Raw genomic sequence first — 25,600 nt, 5'->3', positions numbered from 1 at the left:
ATAGAGTGGTAGAAGATACTTTTAAAAATCAATGCTATACTGAGATTTCAATGTATTAGTTTGAATTTTATGTAACTTGTAGTGCTGGACTGTGAGTTATATAAAGGAGCAAGTGTTTGATGCAGGTTATTTCAATATCTGCCCTTGTAGAGGATGAATGGAAAGTAGCTCCAGCTCAATTTTAGCATCTTCATCTTGACAGTCATAATATGCATATTAATGAAAAGTTGGAACTGTAGAGGAATGACTCCATTTGCAAAAAGCTGATGCCTTCTTATTTCATGATCTTGTGGAGGATGGGTGGGGGCAAGAAGAGGGAAAGAAACATACCTCTTTTTTGAGGGTATGTTTTGCGTGGCTTGCCCAGTTCTGATGCAGCTTGCAATTGTAAGCCAGCTGAACCAACATCACATTTGTCAGTGGAAAGCTACAACTAGTAATACTTGGAGCACACAGCAAAGGAGAGGCAAGTCAACTCTGGCAAGGCGTTGTGTGACTTATTTTAAAGTGGGTCAGAGCATTGCTACAAAGATTAAATTTGGCTAAGTGTTGCTCTTGCATGGTTTAATCAGCACATTTAATTTAAATTGGATGCATAATTTAGCTCTGCCTTCAAACTAACATAAACTGACAGGTTTGGGTTTTTCACTAAGTAAGATCACTAACTAATTTGCTTCATACATGATGCAGTTTTACAACGTACAGTTTTGGTTCAAAATTGGTACAGTATGCTGGAAAAGTAGAACATGAAGATTTAAGGTAATGGATATTTTCCCATTACGTGTTTGTTTTATATAATATAGTTCTTAGGATCAGAGGGATTTGTTAGATATTAACCTTGTTTTGTTTTTTTTGTGATACATTCCCTACGTTTTCCTATTTTTTTATCTGTTGTTTCTCTTGATACTGTGTTTTTTTTATTATTGTTATCATAATGTATGTGTTGGTTTGAGTGCACGCAAGAGAACAGGCTTCCATTCATTTGTCTGTAGTATTGCTGGAGCTGATAGATAATAGGTATGAGGGTGAGCAAGTAAAATAACTATTCATTAACATATTATCAGCGAATATGTGCAAAATTACCAGTGCAAAACAGAGCTTGATGCTGATAAACAGAAAGCATGGTTTTCTGAAAAGCTATGAGGGATAATGAAGAGTTAGAGTGATTTTTAGAGCTAGGTTTTTCAGTCTGAAATTTGGTGGCCTATTTCTCATGCTCTTTGCCTTGCCCGCTTGGCTTAAGAAACAGCTGACAGCAGAAGTAAAAGAGAAGCAGGAAAATCATAGAATGGCCTTGGCTGAAAAGGACTATAATGACCATCTAGTTTCACCCCCCTGCCAGGGCAGGGACACCAACCACCAGACCAGGCTGCCCAAAGCCAAATCCAGCCTGGCCTTGAGTGCCTCCAGGGATGGGGCATCCACAACCTCCTTGAGCAACCTGTTCCAGTGTGTCTCCACCATCTATGTGAAAAGTTTCCTAATATCTAACCTAAACCTCCCCTGTCGCAGTTTAAAGCCATTCTCCCTTGTCCTATCACTGTCTACCCTCATGAGCAGTCGTTCCTCCCTCCTGTTTATATGCTCTCTTCAAGTACTGGAAGGCCACAGTGAGGTTTCCCCAGATTGCTCTTCTCCAAGCTAAACAAGCCCAGTTCCCTCAACTTCTCCTTGTAGGAGAGGTGCTCCAGCCCAAAAAATTATAGGTGCAGTAGACTGCATTAAGTTAACATGTTAAATACTGGAAATGGAGTTATCCCAAGGTCACGTTCTATGTAGTCTTCCTGCCTGCTTTCTCCTGACATTTTGTGATTCTGCTGTCATTGGATGGGCTTGACAAAGAAACTAATTTGAGCTCTTTGATTCTTGATTTTAAAAACAAAAACAACAAAACAACAGTGAAGTGTGGGGGGTCTTCTAATCTGAAATGCTTTATTCAGTGTATGTTAAGGCATTAGTGACCCAGTTGCCAGGAAGAAATCCTACCAGATATGTAGTGAGACCTGGGCTGTTTTTTTGTAAGCTCATTGAGCCACTGAACAAAGTCAGATGAAAGGTATGTGCTTTATATAGACAGGTAAAATGTGTTCGTGACATAGAGGGCAGAAGGAACCTTAATTTCAGGGTTTTTTCAATAACACTTTAATAAAGGCTTCTTTTTTGTTCCTTTGTTTTCTTCTGGCACCCTTTTTGTGATGTCTACTCTCCATCAGACTGAAACTGAAAAATGCTTTCCCTTTCCTGCTTACCATGAAGTCTTGCTGTATTTGAAAATGTGATTCGTTGAGCCTCATAATTTTAATTAGAAAACATGTGCATAGAAAAATAAGTGAAAATACTTATGTCATGTTATAAAGTTCTGTAATAGAAACACTTGGAGTTTGAACACCCCCAGAGGGCTGTGTCCCAAAGCTGGAGTTAAAGGAGGTGTTGGTTTTTTTTAAAGTGCTTTAAGAGATCTAGATTAATTGTGGGAAGTCTTATCAGTCTACATAGCAGCAGAGGACTTAAATGGTAAAAAGGAGGAAGTGTTTCAGCTTAAAAAGTTGGAAAGAATTAAGATTTCATTCTTTGTCATTTATGTATGACAGTATTTTCTTATCAGTGTGCAAAGGAATTGAGCTTAGCAACTAAGCCTCCTTTGTATCATTTGGCTTAATCTTCTCTGTGATTCTTCATGTGTGACTTCATTTAAAAATGTGAAGATTCAAGTTTTGTTTCTTATTGAAATCTAAGGTAATTGGTTTTGATGGAAACGGGGTTAGGCAAGTGGACTCCTTTCTCTGTTAATTCTTCATCATGTGGTGTAATATCTCTCAGTTATGTGGCTGAGTAACTGGAAATAGGATATTGCAGGGTTTCTTAATCACATGCAAATTCCATTATGTGCCTAAATTTTCAGAACAGACTTGGGGATTTAACCATTCAGACCTTTTTAGCTTTAATAAGGAAGCACGTGGTTAAATCCTTTAATTTAGTTTTGAAAAAAAAAAATCAACTATGCAGTACTCTTCTGCCTTATGGCACTTTTAGCTTTTTAAGATGGGATCTTCAGAAAAGTTTTCTGGCAAAAGTAGGATTTCTGGTGAATGGGAGAACAGATGTTGAAGTCATCTAAGGTATTCCTCTTCCTTGAACCTCAAAGGTATCAAGTAATAACGAATGGGTTCCAATAAACATGGATGGGAGAAGTATGATGCACCTCCCATCCTGATTCATACTTGTGAAGCATTTTTAGAATGTGTACAACTGATCTGGAGAAAGTGTGAGATTTGAACTTGTTTGGGGTTTGTTGTTCTATGTTATTTTTTTTGTTGTTTTTTGATTGTTTTTACAAGATTGAGCAGGAAAGGTAAGTTTTCTCAAGGTTCTCCAATGCTTAAATACAATTTACATGTGTGTACCTTTGTCAGGTTGGGATTAAAAATCATCTTATTTGCTTTTTTCTTCTTTTCACAGACAGCATTCTCTTAAGAGGAGAGATGGCAGAAATCAGTTCTCCAGTAAATATCAAGGAGAAGGTAGGCACAAGTGTCAGTACAGCACAAACCAAAATGGTGTTGCATACACATTTCATCCCTGCTCCTTCAAGGTCTGTTCACATGCTGAATTTAAAATTAACTCTGTGCGTGAAGTTAAGTATACAGACAGGTATTGCTAGGATTAGAAGATTAATTTTGGCTAATGAGAAACACATTTTGCTTTTCTGTAAGGAGACAATGTTTTGTCAGGTATATATTTTTTATTCTCTTATGGTCCTTTTACATGCTGATACTGTGGAGAGTGGCACTTTGTGCTGGTTGCTGTGGTACAAAATTGAAGAAACACAGCCTTATGAAATAATATTTTCCAACCAAGAATGTTGTACTTGTAATACTCAGAGGCAATTCCTGAAATTACAGAGCCTGAAAAGAGGAGAATTTCTTTCCTACCTGAATAACTCTGCTTCTAACTGCATTCTTTGTGTATGGGTATATCCTCTCCATAACATGGCTACTGCTAGAGCCTTGCTTGGCCTTTCAGAAGCATTAAGGAGTTAGTCCTAAAGAGTTAGGACTGCAGTTTTGCAGGCCACTTGTATGTGAAGTGCTGCAGTGCAGGGCATGTATTCTCACATGAACCCCACTGTTGCTGTAGCCACCATAGATAAGCAGCATAACCATCTAAAAAGTGCCTTGGGTTTCTAGAATAGTTTTTCTCCTGTGCTATTTAGTTTACAGATAGGTCAAGGAATCTTTTTTTAACTCCCAGCGGGCAGCTTGTATAGAGATAATCTGCCTCAGTGATATTCCTCACCAATGCAGATGGGAAACAAGAGAATTTAAGAACAGGAGAAGAAGGAAGTAGGGAGAGTGTAGGAGTACAACACAATGTTGTATTTTAAAAGAAGCTAAGGTTTTGGGATATTTATAAAATCAGATTTTGTTTTGTCTCATGTTTGAAACGATGTGGACCTTTACATTTAGGAAGCTCAGAAAAAAGCTAATAGATTCCTTGAATTGCTTTATTAAGCATGATCTGGCTCTCAGTGACAGATTCTAAGACAGTGTGATGTATGTGAAGGGCCAGAACTTAATTCTGTTAGTAAGCCCAAATTTATTCAGATATCAATATAAAATTGATTGGGTGTATTCACATCATGGAATTCCACAAGGAGAAAGGGATCAAGTGTGTTTTACAAAATACCCTACTTGAAGGGAATACAGAAAATTGAAGGCAATGTGAAACTGAGAAATGTAGTCATCTTCCACTGTATCATAAGACCTGCACGCATCCTGCTGCGTGTCAGGCATGTGAAATGTTCTCTGTCGGCCTGTCAATGGAAAAGACAAGAAAAAAAAAAAAAGCATAGTTTCTTGCATTAACCCTTTTCCCAACTGTGAGGAAAATATTGTTCAGCAGATAAAAGACTTTCCGAACTTCGGTTTTGCAATTCAAAACTGTAGTTTCTCAATTCAGTAGACCAGTAGTAGGGAAAGTAATGAGGAAGACCTGCAAAATATTGTAAATGTGGCTTTCTGGACTAGAGAAGTCTCAGTAAGTGATAGAGAATTAAGATAACATGTAACACTCCACAGCCTCTCAAAGACGTAGCCCTGAACTCTAGAGGTCAGTAATCGGATTTTAATTAATTTACTATTTCAATCCGAGTTCAGAATAAAACAAGGAATTCCTCAATCGGGGAACATATTTCTCAGAATTGATCATGACTTAATGGCTTAGACACTGCATTTAGTTAATAAAGACCTCGAGAACTGTGATGGTTATTGATCCTGAAACAAGGTTTCCTCAAGCTTCAGATTAATTATGTTTCCCAGAAGAGAAGTTACACACTGTTGTTACCTGCCACAGGAAAGAAGTTGCCAAGGAAACAGAATAGCAAATGATGATTTATAAGTAGTTCAGGTGGGAATGAGTCCCTGTTGTTGTGTCCATCTTTTCCTAATTATTCACTTTGCTTTCAAAAGGTTGTAGAACCTCTTTGCTTTTATGTTCCTTGACAGGAAGCAGTCCCTGACCTGCTGCACTGCCACCTGCGGGCTTTTGAGTCCTTTTCTATTCATATTTGTTCTGAGCTGCTGAGTGAATTATTGTGGCTGAGGATTTGCATGTCAACGTGTATTTTGGTGAAGAGAATATTCCTTAGTCTTTAATAATAGACAGGATTTAAGTATTGAGTAGCATGATGGATTTTTGCATTTGTTCTCTAGTGCCAGAATAAATTACTGTAAAACTTAAACTGCCACTCAGTAAATCAATTATCAAGTTATGCTTATTTACTATCTAGCTTAATTCCTTTCCTTAATTTAGTCAGTTATACAAATGTGGGATCTTATAAATTGCCTGTTTGTCTTTTGCTAGTTTTAGAATGCAGAACTGCAAGCAGGATTTTTATGCACCATGTAATATTTGCTGTGCAAAGTCTGATATTTCTTGATTGTATCTTAAGACTAAACATTTATGAGCACACACATCTTAAAGCAGGTAGATAATGGAATCAATACCTACTTATTTATAATAGTTTCTCTTTTAGTTGCTTTTTTCCACCAGCATTTAATGTCCCTAAATCCCTATGCCAAACTTAAAATCTAAGTTACCAGCAGTTAAATCTTACTGCAAAATCACTGGGTTTTATTCTGAAAAATACAGTCTAATAAGCTACTGATTAGAGGCTTAGCAATTGAACAGCATGAACTTCGTAATCTACATATACCTGTCCAAAGAGCTAGCACAGTCAATCTGCCATTGCAGCTGGACAGTCCTGACTCATTCTGAAGTGAGATTGGCATGGCAGGACATAAAACATCCATTTCACAAATCCAATTTGATTTGCAGTGTGCAGGGTCTTTCAATTAGAGGCTTCTAAAGCCACATTCATATTACTGCAGAGCTGCGCCATAGAAATTGGAGCACAGGGGTGAACTGATGCACCTTTCTGAGTTGGCTTTAATTGTATTTGCCTATGAAGTGCCAAAATGTACAGACCTCATGCACTTCTGGGCAGACATGTTCGTGGTATCCTGGCAAGAGAGTATAAATCAGATCCCTTTCTCACTTAAATAACTTACATGTACAGGGCAAAGCAGACATGAGTTTGGTGTTTATTGTTATTCATCCTTTTGGTGAATATTTTTGGGAAACAGAAATGAAATTTATAAATTATTTCTCTGAGCTCCATCACTATCAGTACAAATACAATCAGTTATCGTTTAAAAGAATACAGAAGAATAGAATAGAATAGATAGAAAAGAATAAAAGAATAGAATACAATTCCTTCCCAAGCCTTCCTCTTTCCTACCTCAGTGCTTGCAAATGCTAGTATACATAAGATTTTGTTCCTGCTAGGGCTTGACTGAAATCTGAGGAACTGTGTGTCTGCACACAAATATTTTTCCTTTTTTGTGAAAATAAAACCTTCTCTAAGTTGATCATTGCAGATAATGTAAGTTGACAATGTAGAGAGTCCACAAAATTTTGGCATAATGTTTGGTTGATTGATTAATATTTGTTTTTCTTGTTTAAATGGTGGCATTTCCCCATGTACTTTCCATGATCAGCCTCTAGTTATTAGGGAAGTGTAACTTCTGCCACTGCTTTAAAGGAGACATATGGATGAGGTAGACATTTTGAGTAATATTGACTGAAGTTAGAATACTCACATCTGCAGATTTTATAAAACCCTACCCTAATTTGAGTCTTAAAAGAAGTTAGTATCATACTGACACTTGTGTAATTGACTCATAACTTTTCAGTTGGAATAGTTCATAAAGTCAATAGGTTAAGCGTTGTATTTTATCTCTTTCCCCACTTTTTCCCCAAGAGAGTAACATAAATATTCGCCTGTGATGTCAACCTAATGAGTGTTTGCACAGTTGGCAGAGACTTCTGCAGCTGTGATGCTCATGTGTGGAGCCAGGGCAGTTCTGATTACCATATTTCCATGCACATAGTCCACAGATTTTCTGAAATAATACAAACCCTGCACTTGAGCAGCAGCAGCAGCTAGGGTTACAGTGTCAATGTAGTTAGTGCAAGGAGTTTACCATCAAGATCTCTCTCAGAATAATTCCTTTTGTCATGACCCTTCCCTGACTATACCATTATCTCTCTTGCTCCTGGTTATCTTCCTTTGTACCAAAAAAATACTCTACAGGACTTTTTTCTGCTCTCAGGGTCTTTAAATACTGAATTATAAATCATTCCGATCATGTATGTACAACTTGAAACTTTCTGTGGATTGAAGGATGAAATTGGCCAAACTCATTGGCTTAAATTCAAAATGATTCCATAAAATTAATGGAATTATTCAAACATTAACTAAGTACACCACCAGAAAAGGTGCCTAAAATCGGAATGGTGGGGGCTTTCAGATAAGAAGCAATTACAGTGAAGAATATGAACAGCTCATTTCCTGCAGCAGGTGGAATGTTTTCGTCCAACGAGAGGAGAGTGAATACAAGGCATTCCCCAGAACAACCGTTAAGGTCTCGCATGTGGCTTTTAGTTTTGATTCAGCAAAATACTGGGAGTTGTCCAAACTTCTGAACTTGCTGTTGGGGCCATCTTTTTTTACTGTGTCTGATCATGTTTGAACAAGATCTGGTGTCAACTGGTGTAAGCAAAATAGCCAAATGAAAATATTCTTCTTGGGATTCTATCAGAAGTAAAGTTTTGCTGCAGTTTCACGGAGAAGTTTGCTGTTTCATTTTATTTTTATTTCAAACATCAGAGCTGTAGGAACAGACAAACAGATTTGTTCTATTAGCTGCAAGAAGAATATCTTATTCAGATATACTTTGGTGGATTTCAGTACCATAACTGTAGCCTTCATAAGTGATGGGCTGCATACAAGGAAATAATAGGATTTGTTGTGGAAAGAACATAGTATCTTAAAACTCGCATTACAAGAAGCAGACAGTTTCCAATCTGAGTTCACTAGGTCTCTTTAAGGCTGACCTTCACAGCTGTTTCATACACACCTGTTGATGTGAAAGGACTTAGTCCAAAGAGCAGCAGAGTTGGTTGAAATGCACTTCTGTCATTTGATGAGCTATTTAACTTGGGCTAAGAATATTATAGAATTAGGTTTCTAAATAATGCTGCCATTATTCAAGTGGAACAGGTCTTACTGAGCCAGACCCTCTTTATATATACTTTTTCTTTTAAATACGTGTCTTCTCAAAACCGATTTCCATTTCATTAGTTTAAAAATTAGCAGAGGAGGATGCAGGACATAGTAAATCCAGGATGTTTGCCCACGCTAGATTACTGCAGCAAGTAGAATTTGTTTTGTGCTTATCAGGGGTAAGTGATCTGACGTGATAAATGGGGCATATAGCAAATAGAGAGGTGCAGACCGGATCGAAGCTGTTATTTTGCTCAAAGGGCAAGTTAAAAACATGTGCTCAGTGTGTCACAGTGAACTAATCTAGTTAGTGAAGCTTCTAGAAGAATGGGTCCTAATAAATAATATTCTGTTAATTCAGAAAATTCAAACTGTGTTTATGAAAAATTTTTTCTGTAGTTTTTCAAACCTAAACTATTTCTGCCATGAGGTGTTCTGAAAATACATTTTCCTGTTTAATGTTGTCAGGGTGTCTGCTAATGCTTCATAAATTACAGAAACCAACAGAGTGCTGTAGACAGCTCTCCTTCTCTTGTCTTCATGCAGGGTTTGGGTCAATCCCAGCCAGAACTGTAATCTAGGCAGAGCTAGACAGAGCTTACGCTGCTACCTGTCTCCAGTTGCAGTGACTATATGCGCCATTTATGTACTCATAAAGATCTACTACTGACACAGTAAGAATAAGCAGGATCAGAAAACATTTGTGTATTCTTTGATAACTGTACTTGAAAAATGAATTTAGCTCCTACTTAGAGAAAATCTGCTGAGCTTAATAGTTCATACCCAGTGAAGGTAGATGTGTGTGTTTGTAACCAAGCATGAGTAGAAGTATTTTAAATGAGTATGTGACCATAATAGTGGATCACTTCAAAGGGATTGCAGCAGATGTGTTCAAGGGTTTCGGAACAGCCATGAGCTTTCAGCAAAGAAGTTTAGTTTGTCACTATGTCACAAATATTTAAACAAATTCTCTGAACCCCGGATATATTACTTATTCACCGAAAACATCCTCTTTGAGATGATGCCAAAGGGGAGCAGATGGAGTAGAGCAGCCAGCAGGCAATGCTTGATTCCGTGTTGTTACAGTTGCCTGGGAACCATCTGAAACTTGACAGAAAACCTAAAGGATTTGGATGAGTACGCAGTAACATCAGCTTGGCTCTGGGTGCAGAGTAGGTGTTGTCACAACTTCTCACAGCTTTGAAGCAGGCTGTATCTCTTTTCAGGCTTGCTTTGTCAGGGCCCTCTCATGAGATAAGTGCTCACAAGGACTTCAGGTAAGATAATACCATGAGCAGTTAAAATTTCAATGAATTTTTTTTTTTTTTAAGCAAATGAATGCCCAGTCAAATTTCACGTGGTTGAGCAGTAATCCTCAGAAAAACAGTCAAATATGTCTGACCAAAAGGAATGAAGTTCTGCTTTCCACACGTTTGAGCATACATGGCAGTTTTCAGGATAAGGGCTTTGTATTTTAGATCTGTGGTAGCTTCAGAGTAGCTTTTGTAAACTAGAATGTTGAATGAGCCTTCTGAGCATTAAACCAAGAAGGAAATGAATTATCTGGTCAGGCCACTGAAGGAAAAAGCTCAGGAGTGCGACTATTGTCAGAGACAGCATCTCAGCTAATGCTGATGTTAACCATGCAATTATTTGTGATTCAGGATATATGTCCCAGGATGCTTGTCTAGCACCCAAAATGGTGACACAGATTTTCTGAAAATCCACACTAGATAAAGACATGATGATTCATAATTGTTAGAACAGTTGACTTTCCTGTAGTCTGTTAACGTTATTTTTTCTAAGATCAGGTTTCAGTGAGTATGAAAAAGCTCTCTGTTCTCCCACATATACAGGGAAATAAATTTAATGTTCAGAGTTTGTTCTTGCAGACTGTTAAGTATTGATACGGTATTAATACCGTATAGGATGAGGTTCTTAATACTGATAGGATGAGGTTCTTTGGTTCTTCTTTTTCATGAGGTTGGTATATGTTTTTTAAAAGGAATTTGTTTTTTGATGAGAAGTCATAATGTATTTGGTTATTCCAGTTTCAGTCTGTGCTGTTTATGTGTTGAAAAGATAGATGTTCTTGGTAAGTTTTACTGTAAGTTTAGGGAGATATAATTTGGATGTATACCCAGCCTGGTATATTAACCTATCAAACCATTAATAAAAATGAACTACACACAGCTATGTGGATTGAAGAGTGACAGACTTTTCTCAGGCAGTTGGAGACTTGTAAGCAGTTGTGTAGCTGTATTGCCAAAAGGACAGGTGTATCAGCAGAACCTGGCATACTGCATTGCATGGCTCCAGCTCAAGTTCAGCCCCACTCTGCATCTCCTTCTTGTCAGCTTGTATTTGTCAAGCATTCCTGCAGCTTAGCTGCCTTTCATTGCAGATTGCAATGGGGCTTTTATGACCTTCAGCTGTGTAAGTGCATTTATGCTAGACTTACGCTTTCAGAAAGGCTGTCGATCTCTCCCTTCAGTGTTTTCTTGTATATCTCCACGTTCCTTTCCAGAAATGTATAGGACTCATTTTGCATGTAGAAACAGACCTCAAGTTTGAAAGTAGAAATCTACACAGATTTTGAAGATGGAGTAAGAGAACTAAACATAAAATATTAGGGACCATAAAGTTAAGGCTGTCATTTGACCTTGTCTTCCTCAGCTTGTCCTTGTCCTCCTGTCAAGTAGGCTGTTAGGTTAGAATTCTGTTAGAATTTGCTACTTGCAGCCATTTATCCGTTATTTTTTGGATATTCAGAAACCACCAACTCTTTTCGTTGCAAGTGTTCCACAATTCCAGTTTATTCTGGATGAAGTATTCAGTGCATATGTTGGAGACATAATGTCTGACACACACATCTGGCTGACTTTGAAAAGAAAATATGCCTAGTTTATTTCATTTTATTAAAAAAATTTTGAGACAAAATATTTCAGAGCAAAACCTTCTGTGATTTCTCTGCTGTTGGAATTCTGGTTTTGTATCTGCTTTTGTTGTTTCAGAACAGAACAGTAGATGTATCATTTTCTTAATAGCATATCCTACAGATTAGAAATTCTAGTTTTCATCTCTCTTATCAGATAAGTCAATGCAGAAATCTGGAAAGCAGAATCATTAATAATCAAGTGAATATCCATACATACTCAAGGGAAGCTGATTAACTATGTGTTAATCACCTTCTGGTTTGGGTTTTCCAAAGTCCAGAATGCTTTACTATACAATCTGATACTCATTTGCTAAAGAGTTGTCTTATGAAAGTTCTTATTTTCTAGAGAGAAAAATAAATGTATATCTTTTCCAACAGGAAAACTTCAACAAAGTTCTTCAACAAAGGCAATTGCTTTTTTGGCAGTAAAGCCATAGAGCTCTGCTGTACTTAAATGTTCCCCTAAATGGAATTTTTATGATGTCCAACTAAAACAGAATTGTGTCCGCGGAGTTGGTCATAGGCATAATATCTTCACTGTGTATTAGTGAATGTTCTTCCTTAACAGACTCATTTGACTTCTTGGGAATTATCTCCATAACTAGAACGTGTTCACACATTTTCAGTGCTTGGTTGTAATACTAGGGGAAACAAGAACAAATTAGCTTTTAATTCTTGATTTTCTATTAATCAGAAAATTCCAAACTGCAGGGTGTGGCACGTTGCCTGATCCGTCCTGTGGTCTTGGCCTCACTTTGTAGTTTCCAGATGCTTCTTAAGGCTTCCAGACCTCTCATGGCCAAGAAGGACCTAGCAGCCATGTGGAATTCCCTTGCTTATGGGAATGGCTGGAGTACACTAAATATTTCCTTTTGCTATTTTTCTGTAAGTAATTGCCACAGGCAGCTTAAGCAGTTCTGAGTGGGTAGAGAGATGAACCATAAGACTGTGAAAGGAGAGGGGAGGTTTTTGTGAGAATGTGTAGTCCACGTGATGGGAATGTTTGGCAACTGCCAACTTGAGCATAAAGTGGACAGCAGCTTGTGGCCTGCTGTAACTCTCGTGTATCCACCAACTTCTATTGGTATGGAGCCAACTCAGCTCATGCTTGTTGCAGCTTTATCAATAAATAATAGCATACTAGTGCCCACAATCAGGGAATGAATAAAGCTCATTTTTCTTGGGTTTTCTCATTGCATTCTATTAATTTCAGATGGTTTTCACCTAGAATGCCCGCAGTGCATAAAGAGCTGTGCTCACAGTTGCTTGCTTGTTTGTTGTTTTTTGTTTTCTTTTCTCCCTCCCACTCTAATATGCATACTAACCGAAGAGAGAAGCTTGACCAGACCGATTTTTCTAGATAGTTCCTGGAAATGCCAGAAGCTCATTTGATCACCTAGACTGTCTCAGCTTCCAACATGATGATAGTTTTGTTTGCTAGAATCTCCAGTGCAGCTAGCTGTTGGGCTGGGACCCTGGCTTGTGGGCAGACCTTGCTGAGCCGTGGGCTAAGAGCAGTGGACATGTGATTAGATGGGCCTTTGGGAAGGGTCCTTGGAAAATGAAAGAAGCAACTTTACTCCTGTACCACACTCTAGTTGCTAATTTTGAGACTATATAAATAATAGTTTTGGCCTGAGTTGTTCAAGGCTAAACTTGTTACTTGAAAGATGTTGTGGACAAATGTGAACCTCTAGACAGGTAATTGATAGGATGGTGGACAGGAGTGAAGTCAATTCTACCAAAGCAGAGTCACTAAATTTGTCTGCTGAAGTTAGAAAGTGACCTTCTAGATTAACTTATCTAGAAATCTTGATCCGTCGCAAGTACCTACCATCTGCTGTGCTGAAGCTAAATCCAGCAGGAATCATGAGTCAGAGCCTTCAGTCATTGTCAATTACAGAATTTGAAATAAATCATGGCTTATATTAGTATACAGAAAATACAGTGACTGAGGATAGATGTTGATGTAAAGTAGCAAAGTAACATTTTAGCAATAAATCTTAGCATAAATCTGAATTGCCTTCTGGTGCTTCCACTGGTAAAGATGCCATAAAGTTTAGATTGCTCCTTTTTCATTATTTACCTGGACAGCTAAGTCAAGCTGATGTGAATACTCTCAGTATGTAATCCAGCCTTGCTCTATTACACACAACAGACATATCTTCATGTGTTTATATTTTCACAATTCAATGTGTTCATAATATTGTGAAAAGATAACAGTGTTTCTCAAACAGAAATTAGCATGATGACATTGTGATTTGATAATTAAAATACACAAAGGTGTAGTCCTCAGAGAGGGGGCAAAGAAAGCTACTAGTTCAGTTTCTGCAGTGCAGCAGGTTTTTAATAGTAAATGTGTGCTGGATAGTCAGAAAAGAGACACTCAGCTGATTTGGAGCAACTGTACTGATTTCAGATTTTATTTATCTACTTTGGTCTCTTAAAGAAATTGCTTCCATTTGTTGCAGGAGGCAGGTGAAGAGATTGACACTGCTTTATATGGATATATTATTGTATATTGTAAGCATTTATATAAATGGACACTTGCACAATACTGTGTTTTCTTAAAAAATATGATAAACCTGTGTATTATTACCTTCTTTTCTTTCCAGATCAATGCAATCCGATCAGTTGTTCCAAACAAAAGCAATAATGAAATAGTTCTGGTGCTGCAGCAGTTTGATAACAACGTAGACAAGGCTGTCCAGGCTTTCATAGATGGTAAGTACAGTACTTTTTTCCACTAAGGCATGAGGGATTTAACTACAAGCTGAAATATTCATTGCCTGTAGTGTGTATATTTGTTGTTCTTCTGAAATTCATATAATTGTGACTCTGCCAGTTCTTTCTTTATAGTTCATCCTGCTGTCTGCATGTTTGTTTCTTCACAGCATGAGCTTGACCTGGTTGTTCATCTGTTGTCCAGGAGGTTTTTTTTAGTGTAATTCTTGTTGCAGACCTTTTTCTGATGAAAATTAATGCTCTGTAAAGTGTGTATGTCATGATTCACTGCTGGAGACAGACTGCTAATGGAAATTGAGGATAGTTCTGAAGCAGATAACTGGGCCCACAAACACCTGAACTTGATGCATACCTTGACATTCAAGCCTCAATCTAAATTTTGCAAATAGTTTTGATATTTGTACTGGCTGAACCAAGACTCCATTGAAAGTTTGAGATGCTCAAAATCTTGATCTGGCTTTGTATTTTGCATCATGACGCTAGCTGTAGTGAAAGGTCATTTGTATTTAAATAACACTTTTCTGGTAAGTACATAATGGCAAGAATTTTGAACTTCCCCAGAGTCTGTAAGAAACCCTTTGTAGGAATACTGGTGTAATGTGAGGAAATCCTCTCAAAATTCTGTGGTTTGAGGGTGCTTTTAGAAGATCAGAGTTTCAAAAGCCCTATACATCTTAAAAAACAAATCAACACTGTGAGGCTGCTTATATGGCCTGGTGATACCAAGACATTAGGGAATCATTATGAGTTATCTCACCAAGCTGCTTATTTCAGAGCTATTTTGGTTCAGAATAGTTTTGATTTTAGTTTGAATTAATTTACTGGAATGTATCTGTCAAAAAGTGTCATGTACTGATTATATATAAATATGTAGAAAGCAGATGTGAGCGAACTAATCACAAATGCATCAAAATCCTATTCCAAAAGTTAATGATTCCTGTTTTACAGTGTTCGCCCATGGTGTCAGAGGCAAATCTTAGTAGTATGACATTAGAGGTTGAATCTTCCCACCAGTATCCCATTACACTTGGTTGCTATGTGACAGATGGCAGCAGAGGGGCAATCTGACAAAATGGTGGTGTCTGACATGGAAGTGTGGATGAAACAAAGGTGTGTCACTGAATTCCTCCATGTGGAGAAAATGGCACCCGCTGACATTCAGTGACACTTGCTGAACTTTTATGAAGACCAAACAGTGGTTGTGACAACAGTGCAAGTTGGACTGTGTAGACAAAGTTTTCCTCGCAGAAATGCTGTTGTAGCAGTTGGGAAACAGTGAGCCATGTCTGCTGGTGCAGATTTTTATGAGCACGGTGGGCTCTTGTTCATCGCTGGTGAAAATGCTTAGATGATGGTTGCAACTGTTGAAAAATAGTTTTGCAGCTGAGAATTTGCACATCAAATAGTGTTACTGTACTCTTTATAGCTGTTGGAGTTTCCATGGAAATAAATAGGAGGCATCAAATAGTGTTACTGTACTCTTTATAGCTGTTGGAGTTTCCATGGAAATAAATAGGAGGCATTACTTTTGGAGTGACCTGCATATTTCTCCCTTTTTTGTCAACACAAATATCTTATGTGTATTGAGGGAAAATAAGTGCTTTCCTATCCACACGTTGTCCTAGCTATGAGGAACAAATGGTAAAAGTAAACCTTCTAAAAGAGATTTAAAACAAAAAATTCTTGAAAAAGAACTACTAAGGTGATGTAACTCACCTCTAAATGGCCTTCCTTTGAATTTTATTAGTTGATCATCATTATGTCTTGAGTTGAGAAGTCTTTTCAAGTTGAGCGTTTGGAAACAGACTATATTTGCCACTGGTAACAGTGCCCTCATTTCAAAGACAGAAGTCTGGATTTGTTTAAGCACCAAATGGCACCAGGGAAGTGTGTCCATTCAGCTGCTACTGTGAATAGAATGAATATAGATAGCTCTTTAAGTCATATTTTCATGTGAATGACAAAATGCCAAGGTTTAAATATCTCACAATCACAGGGAACCTACTGCTACATATAGCATATAACGTGGGGACAGCCATTTAATGCTGCATGCTGAATCAGTGTTCAAATTTAGTTTTCTGAGGTCATCTCCTATCATTCTTTGTGTCTGGAGTGACATATGTATATTGTATATTATGAATTTGCATATTTATGTGAAATGTGAGTTTTAAAGCAGTAGTTAAAATGTCATCTTTGTTGTGTAAGCATTTACCTAAATGGGCTTAAACAGAAGTTATGTACAGCTCCATTGTAGACGTATTCAAGTAAGTTATTCTCATGCATTGCAGTAAAGGTTTTGGGACTTGCACAGGTAGTGCATTTCCAACAGGGAGAGCATTGGAGTTGGTTGTGCCAGTCCCTGAAGTAATGCTAACTGTGCTCAGTACTCACAGGGCAACTGAGAGAAGTAGGACGAAGGCATTGCCAGCCAACACAAAAAGCATTGGATGCTACTGTGGAAACAGCTAACAAAGCTGTCAAGTGAAACTGCACGTGTTCAGCAGCGTGGAGTTATGAAGGCAGCAACTGTGGTTTTATTTCATCGTAGTGGAACAGCTTCTGTTAAAGATAGCATACTTTTAAGAAAGGACAAGGGATTTGTGTATGTGTATATACTGTGTGTGTGTGTGTGTATATATATATGTATGCACACACATATATATAATTATATATAACTAAATATATATATTTATTATAATAATTATATATAATTATATATAACTAAATATAGATAAATAACTACATATACAATGGAAACTTTCTTAACCTTCTGTCTGCACTGTTGTGTCGTTTGGGAAGCGAAGTTTGATTTTGGATTCCATATGTGTGTTCACAGTTTAACAAATCAGACTTAGCACTGCTGCAAACAGATACAACCACTTCCCATGTGTATGAGGGACTCTCCAAGTAATCTCACATCTGGATTATTTGAATAGAAAAATAATTTTGATGCATTTGAAAACCTTGCATGTTTTTGTCAGAATACAAGTTAAACCACTCATGGCAGTCTTCTTAACATTGATGTCACCCGAAACGAGCAAAAGAATAGCAGTATATAAACCAATTTGCACAGAATGGTAAATAAGTATTTACTAGAAAAATGGGTTCTCAAATTCACACAGAAAGGTTCTAGATTGGTGTGATTAAGATTGTTGACACTGCCTGTAACATGCTGGATGCCAGGGCAGGCTGCGTGCTTCCATGAGTGGGTTTTTAGCTTTAGAATCAAGGAAAACGCACCAGTGGCAACAGGATGTAGAAGAGTTTTCTTCCCAAGTGCCAGCTGCAGCTGATCTGACCAAGTCTGTTTTCACTTTGTTCTGAAAATTTTATCTAACCAAACGCTGGGACTGGCAGACAAAACTTCAGGTATACAAAATCATATTTGTTTTCACTACGATTAATGGCTTTTACTGCCAGGCCTGTGTATGGACCAAAGGATGCACAGTTTCTGCAGCTGACTACAAGATTACGTTTTTATATGCTAATTAAATCTTCAGTTTTATGCTCTTGGGCTTCCTGAATATGGCAGATAATGTGCAGGAAACATCTGCCAGAACGCCGAAAGATTTAAAACTGTGAAGAAGCTTGAGAAGCAGGGGAACCTAGTTTATGCAGTGTTTTGTGGGGTGCTGAGATACTTTTCTTTCAGACAAAATATTGATTTTCAAAAAATCATTATTTTCTGAAGCTTGTGCTAGTGCATTAAGTTAAGCACCTACTTAATTATTTCGTGTAAGAAAGAGCATAAACAGCAGCAGTGCCAAACAGCTTATCCACAGTGTAATCAGCTAAGATGAAAGTGAAAAGGAGGGAGGCAGCAGTTCTCCTTTTGTTTTCCCAACATTAGTGAACTCACAGAAACAAACAAGTGCTGCCTGGCTAGGAAACTGGTAACTGTTTCCAAATACAAATTTTCTTTCTCAGATCTGAACTTTTGTTGAAATGATTTCTCTCTCTTTTCTCTAGGTAGTGCAACTCAGGTTCTGAAAGAATGGAATATGACAGGGAAAAAGAAGGTAAAGACTTGCTCTGGAAAATCAGAGCACTCAGACCATTTACAAGCTGTTTGTAAGTGAATGTAATAGTTTCATTTTGGCCAGTACTTTTTCTGCCTTTGCTAACATAGGTGACTTCATCTATGCCTCTGTTCAGAATACCTGAGAGCAAACGTGTGCATTGTTTTTCATCTTGTTCACCTGTTGCTGTTTCTGTAGTGCAGAGTTCTGAATTTCTGGAACAGCACATTTGTAAGTGTTTGTAGAAGCCACACTCTAGTCAAGTACAGAATAAATTCCCAAACAGCCTACTTTTAATATGCAGTTGTGTCCTGGAGAGTCGCAGCCACTTGGTGCTAGCGGTTTTGCTCCTGGGTGTAAGAATAACATATGCATAGGAGTAATCAATTAGGAGTGTGCACTAGGGCTGCTCCCAGGTCAGACACTCAAGGATATGTTTAAGGTGCATATACAGTATGCTAAGTGGCAGCCCAGGCAGTCACTGTTCTGGAGGGTCCACTTTATGGATTGGAGAATTACAGCAGCAGTGGCTAACCTCTGTCTTCTGCTCCTATTCTTCCAGATAAGAGGGATGCCTTCAGGGTTTGTCCATGTTACTTAGTGGGTGTCCCCAGGGTGGTTAGGAACTATTTGAGCATCATCGAAGCCCAGGCTCTTTTACCATTTTGCAGTGTAACTGTTCTGTTTAGAAGAAAGAGGAAAAACAGTATGGGTCTTCTGTTTGTATTTGAAACTATTTGTATTTTCAGCTGAACAGATGCAGTGGTGTGCTATATAATACACTGTATGTAAATCACATTGTAGTGAGTGACACTTACATGGCATTTTAAGAATATTGATCATTTGGTATTTATATGGTCTCTGTTATATATTGAGTTTTTGAGCTGCTCTGAATAATGTCTGTTCTTTCAATATTTCTCAATTTAGAATAATAGGAGAAAAAGAAGCAAATCTAAACAGCACCAAGGCAACAAGGATGCTAAAAATAAGAGTGATGGGTCTGAGAAGGCATCTCAAGAGCCCCAGAGACCACCTGTCTGCCATCTGAATGGATGCTCTAAGGATAACCGTTGTGGTGATTCTGCCAATGAGAAACTGGAAACCTCTTCTCTGGAGAACAAAAGTTCACGATTTGTAGCATCAGCACCAGGCTGTCCAGAAACCACAGGTCAGTTCATCTGGGACAAAGGCACCTTTTAATTGGCAACAGACAAGCCTATTTACATAAGGATCATAATTTTTACTGCTACCAAGTGAACATAATAAATGGATATCAGACAGTGATGTTTGTGCAAAATATATGTATTTGTTCAATCTGTGCATGTAGATCTATGTCTGGGCACAGTTTGTCTTGCAACAAGTATCCTTGCAAAATATCTTTTTTTTTTCTTTCTTCTTCTTTAGAGTCAAAAGTTTAAACTGTAATCAGAGAGGCACAGCTGATGTAGAGCATGACAGATAAAAATACAGGAGAATACAGGGTTTGAAAATGGCTGTGGTATAAGATGGTGACAGAAGTAATCAGGTTCTTCATGTGGGACAAAGTAATTCAGGCAATATGGGCCCTCTGCATGTTGTAAAATTTCTTTATTGCCTATTCCAGATTCGTCCTTTTTTTTTATCTCATTTCCCCTCAATAGGTTAGTCAACATGGATCTCCACTGATTTTCCCTTATAGGGAAAGGAGGGCCTTAGTGTTGAAGTAGCGTGATCTGATAGTTGCTGAGTATGCGTGCATTTCTGCTAGGGTCTAGATACTGAATCAGAAGCTCTGGGGAGCAGTAACACAAAGTTCTTCCTTGCTGAGTTCTAGTAGGCACAGAATTACTGTTTATGATAATACCAATGAAAACAAACCTTCTCTGCAGGAACAGCTCTATGAAAGGTCAATTAAATAAAATCTCTGCAATGCATAGCAGCCAAATTGCGGAACTACTTATCAAGACATTTTGTCTGAAGAAGTGTTTGGGAGGTCAGAGATAATCCTTGCCCTTGCTGAGGACTCATGCTTATTTTGGATACGATATGCCACAAGCCAGAAAACCCTGCAGTTCCATGATATTGAAAGAATTTTTACTGCTAATTCTGCAAAATGTATACATTTGTTTATTCTTTTCCTCCAAATTATATGGTACATATAATCAATCTGTCGTGTCAAATTTGAATCATCCCTGAAGTGTTTTCTAGCAGGGAACAACCTGAATTCAGGAACTCACATAGCTGTGCTGTCAGTGATCTTTTTATGTGACAGTGGGGTTCAGTCATCTTTTTTTTCTCTTTGACATGATGCCATTGTACATTTGTACATATTAAGGGCAAGAAGGATCTCAGATTTTTTTTTCTCGTTTTTATGAATGTCAAAGATGATACCTACTATCCCAGCTTTTTATAAAGATTTTATAAGATTTTTATGAACTTTTAGGCATGTCCTGACCTACTAACTGGTCTTTCTAAGAAGAGAGAGAGAGAGAGAGAGAGAGAGAGAGAGAGATGGTGGAAGAGGAGGGAGGTGGGAGGAGAGAATGGAAAGGAAGTGGAGAGAAAAGAAAGATGAAACTTCAGAAATATTAAAGCTTACTTTATGTGGTCAAATAAATTCCTGGGAACTTGTGTACTACAGAGAAGTTAGGAGATTCTTGAATGCTACCAGATGCATTAGAATTCTGGTCTTGCAGGCAGTTTAGTAGCTACTTTCTTGAGGTCGAAAGGCACGAGAGTATTACTAAATGTGTGCTGAAGTGTGTGGAACTGAAGAGAAGAGTGAACAGGATCTTTCAATTCACAAACTGTCCCTTCTTGGTTTTTGGGGAAGTCAGACTGTGCTGAAGCTTGTCCAGAGAGCAATCGTCTCACATTTTTTCCTTTGGTGTTGCAATCTCTTATGTTTTGTCATTGTCAGTCTTGTTTGGTTTTGTTCCTTTCCTATCAGTTTAATGTTACTGTAGACATTTCAGTCTCACCTTCAGACAACTGACACCATAGAAGTATCACAGGTGTCTGCTGACAGCTCCTTATGTTCTCCTCCCCATGAGAAATAGCAGGCTGAAGCCTTGCTTATATCATTTCGCAGACTGAGATTAGGTCCTTCAGAGCCATAAAAGTGTGACTGCCTGAAAGAGTTTGCAGGGACAAGATTGTTAAGTAAGGTTGGTGTTTCCCTGTGATTTGCCACAGTATGATATGAGAGGATGTGTGGATATTACATTTAATTTAGGTCTGCCTATTTATTGATGTTATTCTGTCTCTCTTTGTATTAGATGTCTTCAGTACACTTTTTTTTTTGTTTAATGTTTTCATTCAAGGAGTCCAAGACCTGCTAGAGAATCTTGTAACTCTGTGTCTTGTACCTTACTGTTTTCTTGCAGGCAAAGAACGTGAGCGTCAGAGAGTGTCTGTGGAGTTAAGCCCAAAGACTGTGAATGGAGTAGAACAGCACGAGCCTCTTCAGTCATCAGTTCAATTCCAGGGTAACCTAGGCAGGCCAAAGTCAAAATCTTCCTCAGTTAAATCATCCAATGCTACAAGCCAACTTGAAACAAAGCCAGATGATTCAGTGAAAAAAAGAGGTAAAGCAAGTCTGTTCATGTGGTCGTTGTGTAATAAAATGATCAGAAATCTGGTGCCTCTACAATAAAAAGAATGTGAAGGAGAGATGCATTGGAAAGTGGGAGTAAAATCACATTCAGTCTAATAAAAATGAGCAGAACAATTTATAGTTGATTTAAAATTATATTGAACTTGAAATGAATAATTTGAACTCTTAGGGCTACTTTGACAGGTATCTAATTTGAGGAATTAATTAGAGTGTGTATATTTAGGAATTTAAGAATATCATAGAAGAACTATGGAAAATATGGGTGTGTGGACTTCAGTGGGCAAATAATGTTGTATTGTTCCTGCTCCCTCATTCAGAAAAGCCAAAACGAGCTTTCTGACTTTTCTGCTATTTTTGTTTGTTGTTTTTTTGTTTTGTTTTGTTTTAGGGCCAAACATTGAAAAATCAGTAAAAGACTTACAGCGTTGCACCGTTTCTCTAACTAGATATCGTATGATGATCAAAGAGGAAGTAGATAATTCAGTGAAGAAGATCAAAGCTGCTTTTGCAGAATTACACAGCTGGTAGGTAACTCAGTTTAAGGTCCCTCAGCACCACCTAAGAGTAAGGGACCAAGCTGTTGGTGTACCTCATTGTCTAACAGAAATAACTTTGTTCTTATCTCTGAGCTAAATGAGCATGGGCTGTAATTGGCAGTTGTACAAAACTGGCTAGTGTTGTCAGGATTGCTCCAAAATTACACTGTTAACGTACAATAATTAAGTGAATTTCATTGTCCATTTGCATTTTTTGTGGTAGCTTGTTGATGTGCTCTCTCAGGATTTTAGAAAACATTTACTGCTTATGCTCAGATGGCTCTGACATTTTATCCGAGTAATCTGACATTTGGGTCTTGTTAGCTGTATAGTGTCTCTTGTCCTCAATTTTTTTTTTTTTTTTTTTTTTCAACAGTGTTAAAATCATAGTGTGTCATTTGCCTAATCTTGTTTGCATGTACTCACAGTTAATTGAAGCTTTAAGAAGTAGTTATTCTGGTTGTGGAATAGGTGTTATCCTGATCTAATATTGCATGGGGAGTGGATATGTTATTAGATTCAGAACTGAAATTACTCATTTTGTATACATTCATGTTTTAGCCTGAAAAAATATTAAAACGTATCACCTAGTACTGAAATTTGTTATCTTGGTAGGTGAGCTTAATAGAAGAAGCAACAAAATGATCCAAAAGGACTGTGTAAAATCAAGTTGACTCAAAATGATGAAAAATAACCAAAAAAACTTCATTTAGTTCCACCTTCTACCAGATCTAGTACTTGAATTGCTATAGCGGAGTCTGTCAGAAGCTCTAGAATATAACAGACCTGTGCTCCAAATATTCAGGCCTTACGAAGTCATCTTATTTATGAAGTCATCTTATGTGTGGAGCACAACATTACGTACAACAAGGAGAATGTGATGTGAGGGCATGCTTATGGAAATTTCAGTGTGGATTTTGTTGATTTTAGCTGCATAGAGGTCTAGTATTCAAGTTTTTGTTCAAATACATGAAGGGAAAAATGGTTTAAGCAGCAAAATGTGTTACTTAATTTTTGGTGAAAATTAAAAACAGTTCTTGGATATTTAATGTGACCTTGTGAAACAAATCTCTGAAAAAGATGGGAAGAGCTGTCTACAGCACCTAATTTATCAAAACTTGCTTCCACTTGCTATAAACTCACTACGTTCAGGAAAAAATCACTAGATTCAATGATACATTTAGCTTCAGACTTCATATATTCAATAAGGTATTCATGGGCACATGACAGTTTCCCTACTTAAAAGCTCAACAGTACATCATTAGTGGTAGTGTGAGAATAAGATTATTGAGTATTCAGCCACTTGCATATTTGTAACCCTCCTTGGGCATAGGAGTTTCACTGTGGCACAGTCAATTTGTCTGTCAAGGGAAAATGAAGCAATTCAGCTGACTGTGCTCCCAGAATGTTATGCAGTAACCAAAAACAAGGATAGGTAAAGGATAGGGAAGTATGTAAGCATGACAGTGATATCTGATCTTTTTTCTGGTAATGATTACAAAGCTTTTTGAAAGTTCTTGGGGAATCCTGCAACTCACAGCATAAAATACCACAGCATTTTACATGGACACGACCAGGCAGGGACAGTTTGCCCCTACTCCGTGAGAGATCTTTTATGTACCCATGTGCATGTGCCAGGCTGGTGTGCTTCTGTGACCTGGCACTCTTGCTCACCATTTTTGCAAGGTCTACTGTGGTGTTGCTTTCCCTAAGGCTAAGAAAGAGATAGGCAACGCAGCCTGAATGGGCACTCTTTCTTGGACTTGTACCTGAAAGTTATGAAGATCATCCTTCTGACAGTCCTGCCTGGGTCAATTTTTCTACTCCATGCAATCAGTCTGAGGGGTGTGGGCATCCGGTGCACCTCTGTATGAGTGAGAATATAAGCTGCCCTGGTTACTGTTTGAAGGCAAAATGTATCGGAGCACAGCCCCATCATACAGTAGGGTAGGACAAGGAAGAGAAAAAGAACAAGCTATTGAAGTTGCAGGGAGGATCAGTAAAACTCAGTGAACTCCTCTCTCAATCGTGTTTGAGGCATTTGTTGCCGAGGTTAAAACTCTCATGCTGTAATTGTGTTCTCACTCTTCTACAGAGAGTCTGAGTAGTCACCTTGGGGATAGAAAGAGAGCCCCAGGAAATTTGAGTGAAGTGAGTAAAGCACAAATGGAGCCACTGCTCTTCATAGCACCTTTTGCCAGCAAATCTGTACGTATTGGGCATCCACACAGTTATATGGAGGACTGAAAAGAAACATCTGCTGCTTGTCCATACAGTCTGCTTCCAACCACAAATGGAAAGCACACTGTAGTGTAGAGAGGGACAGATGTAATTGCTCTGTGTGCAGAACCTGAACAAAGAAAGACAAGCCTATTCTGCTTGTTGCATCTCAAACACTGTGGTATGTCCAGTGGTTTATAAAAAGCAAGAAAACCAGCACCAAGAAAGAGCAAAAAGGGCTTGAAAGCTTCATCATAGTCTGGGTAAAAAATTATCTCTGGTATAATACTGGAAAAGAAAAATGGGCTCTGGCGCTGCTAACAATTTAAAAATATATTCAGATGCATTCAGGGAAGCATATACTGTATGTCTGGAGAAGATAAAGCAAGTTTGCTGCTGCTAATTTAGAATAAAAGCAGAGTAGCAGTTAAATGGGGGAAATGTGTCATTTAAAAGGACATAACAATTCAGTGCCAAGTGATAAGCAATACTGCTGGTGCTCACAAGTGCAGAACAGTGTCATCCTCTTACTGGGACCCCTACTTGGTGAACTGTAAAGATTATGGTTTTGTGCTTCCTATAGTCCAGATTCAATGGTGCTGGATGAAGACGTTTCCTCATTAGAGGTGTTGTAGCATAGAGTATGGGCAGATGCCTGGGAAGGCCAGGGCTGGTATTGTTTTACAGTGAGTTGAGTTTCTGTGCTAGTCCCTGCATTTCCAGGCAGTCCTCATTAGTTTTCTGTCTACGTGTCTGTCCTTCAGCTGACGCTTTGTAGTCCTTATGTGTCTAAAGAGATTTTCAAATCCTCTTGCAGTTCATTTGCTCATCAGTCATGCAATCCAGTCTTGTAACCTTGTCAGCAGAGAGGAAAAATATTTTACCTAAAGTTTAGGTTTCCTGGAGCCCAGCTTTGTTTTT

The 25,600-nt window shown here is 38.1% G+C and overlaps 1 protein-coding gene across 1 annotated transcript in view; it reads left to right on the top strand.

Moving 5' to 3' along the window:
- SPATS2L (spermatogenesis associated serine rich 2 like) overlaps positions 1-25,600 on the top strand; it is a gene marked incomplete at its 3' end in the record, with an annotated part of 56,406 nt that overhangs the window by 16,567 nt on the left and 14,239 nt on the right. The window contains exons 2-7 of the mRNA XM_079538789.1: positions 3,460-3,521; positions 14,180-14,292; positions 18,283-18,328; positions 19,256-19,496; positions 21,694-21,894; positions 22,312-22,447. Coding sequence (XP_079394915.1) covers positions 3,483-3,521; positions 14,180-14,292; positions 18,283-18,328; positions 19,256-19,496; positions 21,694-21,894; positions 22,312-22,447 — 776 coding nt within the window. The 5' untranslated portion in view covers positions 3,460-3,482. The remainder of the gene's footprint in view (positions 1-3,459; positions 3,522-14,179; positions 14,293-18,282; positions 18,329-19,255; positions 19,497-21,693; positions 21,895-22,311; positions 22,448-25,600) is intronic.

Source organism: Tetrao urogallus, assembly GCF_951394365.1.
Source record: "Tetrao urogallus genome assembly, chromosome: 8".
Classification (NCBI taxonomy): Eukaryota; Metazoa; Chordata; class Aves; order Galliformes; family Phasianidae; genus Tetrao; species Tetrao urogallus.
This window is presented reverse-complemented; position numbering and strand designations above follow the sequence as displayed.